Source organism: Sardina pilchardus, chromosome 22 (assembly GCF_963854185.1).
Source record: "Sardina pilchardus chromosome 22, fSarPil1.1, whole genome shotgun sequence".
In the NCBI taxonomy this organism is placed as follows: Eukaryota; Metazoa; Chordata; class Actinopteri; order Clupeiformes; family Clupeidae; genus Sardina; species Sardina pilchardus.
Genome location: NC_085015.1, coordinates 5,556,140 through 5,558,639, shown reverse-complemented (window position 1 = coordinate 5,558,639; position 2,500 = coordinate 5,556,140). Strand labels below are relative to the sequence as shown.

The 2,500-nt window shown below is 46.2% G+C and overlaps 1 protein-coding gene across 1 annotated transcript in view; it reads right to left on the bottom strand.

The window, feature by feature from the left end:
* The window catches only part of arid5b (AT-rich interaction domain 5B), a gene marked incomplete in the record, with an annotated part of 64,079 nt that overhangs the window by 21,325 nt on the left and 40,254 nt on the right, over positions 1-2,500 (bottom strand). The window contains 1 exon segment of the mRNA XM_062526917.1: positions 2,313-2,500. This exon segment is cut by the window's right edge and continues 65 nt beyond it. Coding sequence (XP_062382901.1) covers positions 2,313-2,500 — 188 coding nt within the window.

The following is a 2,500-nucleotide window of genomic DNA, read 5'->3' as shown; positions in this document are numbered from 1 at the left end:
TTTAACGCAGTTCATAAATGACATTTGGAGCTGGAGTGCTAAACATCACACTCCTTTGCTTAAAGTGTGTGTGTGTTAGTGTGTGTGTGTGTGTGTGTGTGTGTGTGTGTGTGTGTGTGTGTGTGTGTGTGTGTGTGTGTGTATGTGTGTGTGTGTGTGTGTGTGTGTGTGTGTGTGTGTGTGTGTATGTGTGTGTGTACAGTATATCTGTGTGTGTGTGTGTGTGTGTGTCCACAAGACCAGATGTAATACACCTCCAGCCCAAGCAGGGCAACAATAAAGGTCAGTGGTCTTGTGTAATAAATCCTTTGTTGCTACGCTGTCGCCGAGTGCGATATTTCACTGATAGGACGCATTGTTTATTTATCAGACGCTGCTGTGGGTACTTCCTTCTTGCGTCCCGCGGAATTGTAACTCGTCGTCCAGCCCCTCCCTACAGAAACATAACCAACCGGCGGGCGGGACGACCCTCCCTCGGGGGCTCTTCTGATTGGTTCACTTTATTCACACGCCAGGTGGACACTTTTAGTCGCTGATTAGCAGATCCACTGAACTCCCTGCAGTCGCGGGTTTTTTTTTTTCAAGAGTGTCTATTTTTAGTCACGGCGATCAAAAAAAACAAACAATAATGTTCAAATTACATTTAGCATATTTAAGAAATATATCGCCCTCTGCAGCGGTCGGTGTTAAGCGGTGTTAATAATAACACTGAGATCATCTGCTGAACTCTGACAGTAGCACTGCAGTATCACGCTATGGCTACAAGTGTCAAAAGTAACACGGTGTGCTACCCACAACAACACAATATCCCTACTCCCTGATCTCTGTCTAATGCAGACAAATGGATGACGCTAACTCCATTTCCTGCGCTTGATTAGTGGCATATCAGCAAATAAAGCGTGTGCGCGCGAGTAACGTGTAAATATGTGCAGTCTCGTATGTGGTAATTGGCGATCCCACGCCACCCTTTTTTCCCAGCACTCCTTAACGACGTCTCCGTGACCTTGCAGCACTGACTAAGGGCTTGTTCAACCTACGCAAGATAAGAAGGCTTCCCTTCCGCCTGCCTCTTTGAATTGCCTGTTACACAGCTATGTGGGTCCGCGGAGGCCAGCGATATGATAAGGAGAGCGAGGGCTCGAACGCCGCCTTCATACTTTTCCTTCTAACTCCGTATCTGGACAAAAACGCCTCTGAGATGTTTACAATACTGTGTGTGTGTGTGTGTGTGTGTGTGTGTATGCGAGAGAAACTCTCAATCGCTGAGTGGCCTACTATAAAAGTCAAAAGTGAAAGATGTTATTCAACAGTGAATGTCTTGCCACAGTGTCCAATAAAGGGAAGCACCACATATTAGACTATAGCTGCAGGAGTGGGTAAAAAGACTATTCCAGAAAAAAAAGAGACAAGTCACAGCTAAAAATATTAATGAATAAACTCAGTGGCTTTCAGTATTCATATGACAAAAATAAAAATGAAATAATAATCCGTATGCTCATCTCAGTTTCAAGATAAACAACTTGTCGATTCTAACCATGCACAGCGGCTGAGAAGCAGGCACCATCAAATGAGAGCTAGCAAGCTGACGAGGAATAATTGTTTCATCCCTCTTAAACCATCCTGACCTACTTTGCAACCCTGCAGAAGATATTAACATTACAACATGTCCACCCCCCCTCCCGCGACACCCCCCCCCCCCTCCCTTATAAAAAAACGGGAAGAATATGCAATAGATTTTCAGCTGTTCACATGGGGTGTAATTTCCTGTCAAATGAGAAACACGGATAATGTCCTCTTCAGCTGGCAGAGTTCTCATAAGTGGATTCCCGTGTTTGTAGAGAACACCCCCCCTCCCCCCCCTCCCCCACCCCTCCCAAACCATGGACGGGTTCTGAATAGAGTCCTTGAATACAACAGGGCGCCCCTTAGCTTTGTGTCAGTATGAACTTAACGGCTACTACTACTGCTACTACTTTTGCTGATTTGAACAAGGCTGTCCCTGGCTCCTTTGTGAGACTGTCAATACTGTCAGTCCTCCAGCAGTTAGCGACGTCTGAGACAATGGCTGAGGGGAAGTAAGCGATCCAACAACGGCCAAAAAAGACAAAAACGATACTGTCGAAAGAGGGAAGAATGCATACAAGAATGTGACAAAATGGAAAGAAAGAAAGTGATAGAATAAAAGAAGACCAAACAAAAGGGAAAGCTAAAAGAGAGGGAAAGTGAAAAAAAGAAACAGACAAACAAAAAAAAGAAGAGAAATAAGAAAGGGGAGAGGAGCTAGAGTCCTAAAATGGCCGCCGGGTACCCACTCTGTTTGAAGCCCAGGTACGGTATCCTCTCGATGGGCGTCTTCCTCTCCTTCATGTACTTGTAGAGGGCCACGAGGAAGGCCTGCTCCTCGTCTCCTTCACTGCCCTCGTCCCCAGCGCCGGACTTCAGCTTCTCCTCTCCCGACGTGGGCTTCTTACAGTTGCCGCCACTACTGCTGCTACTGCTG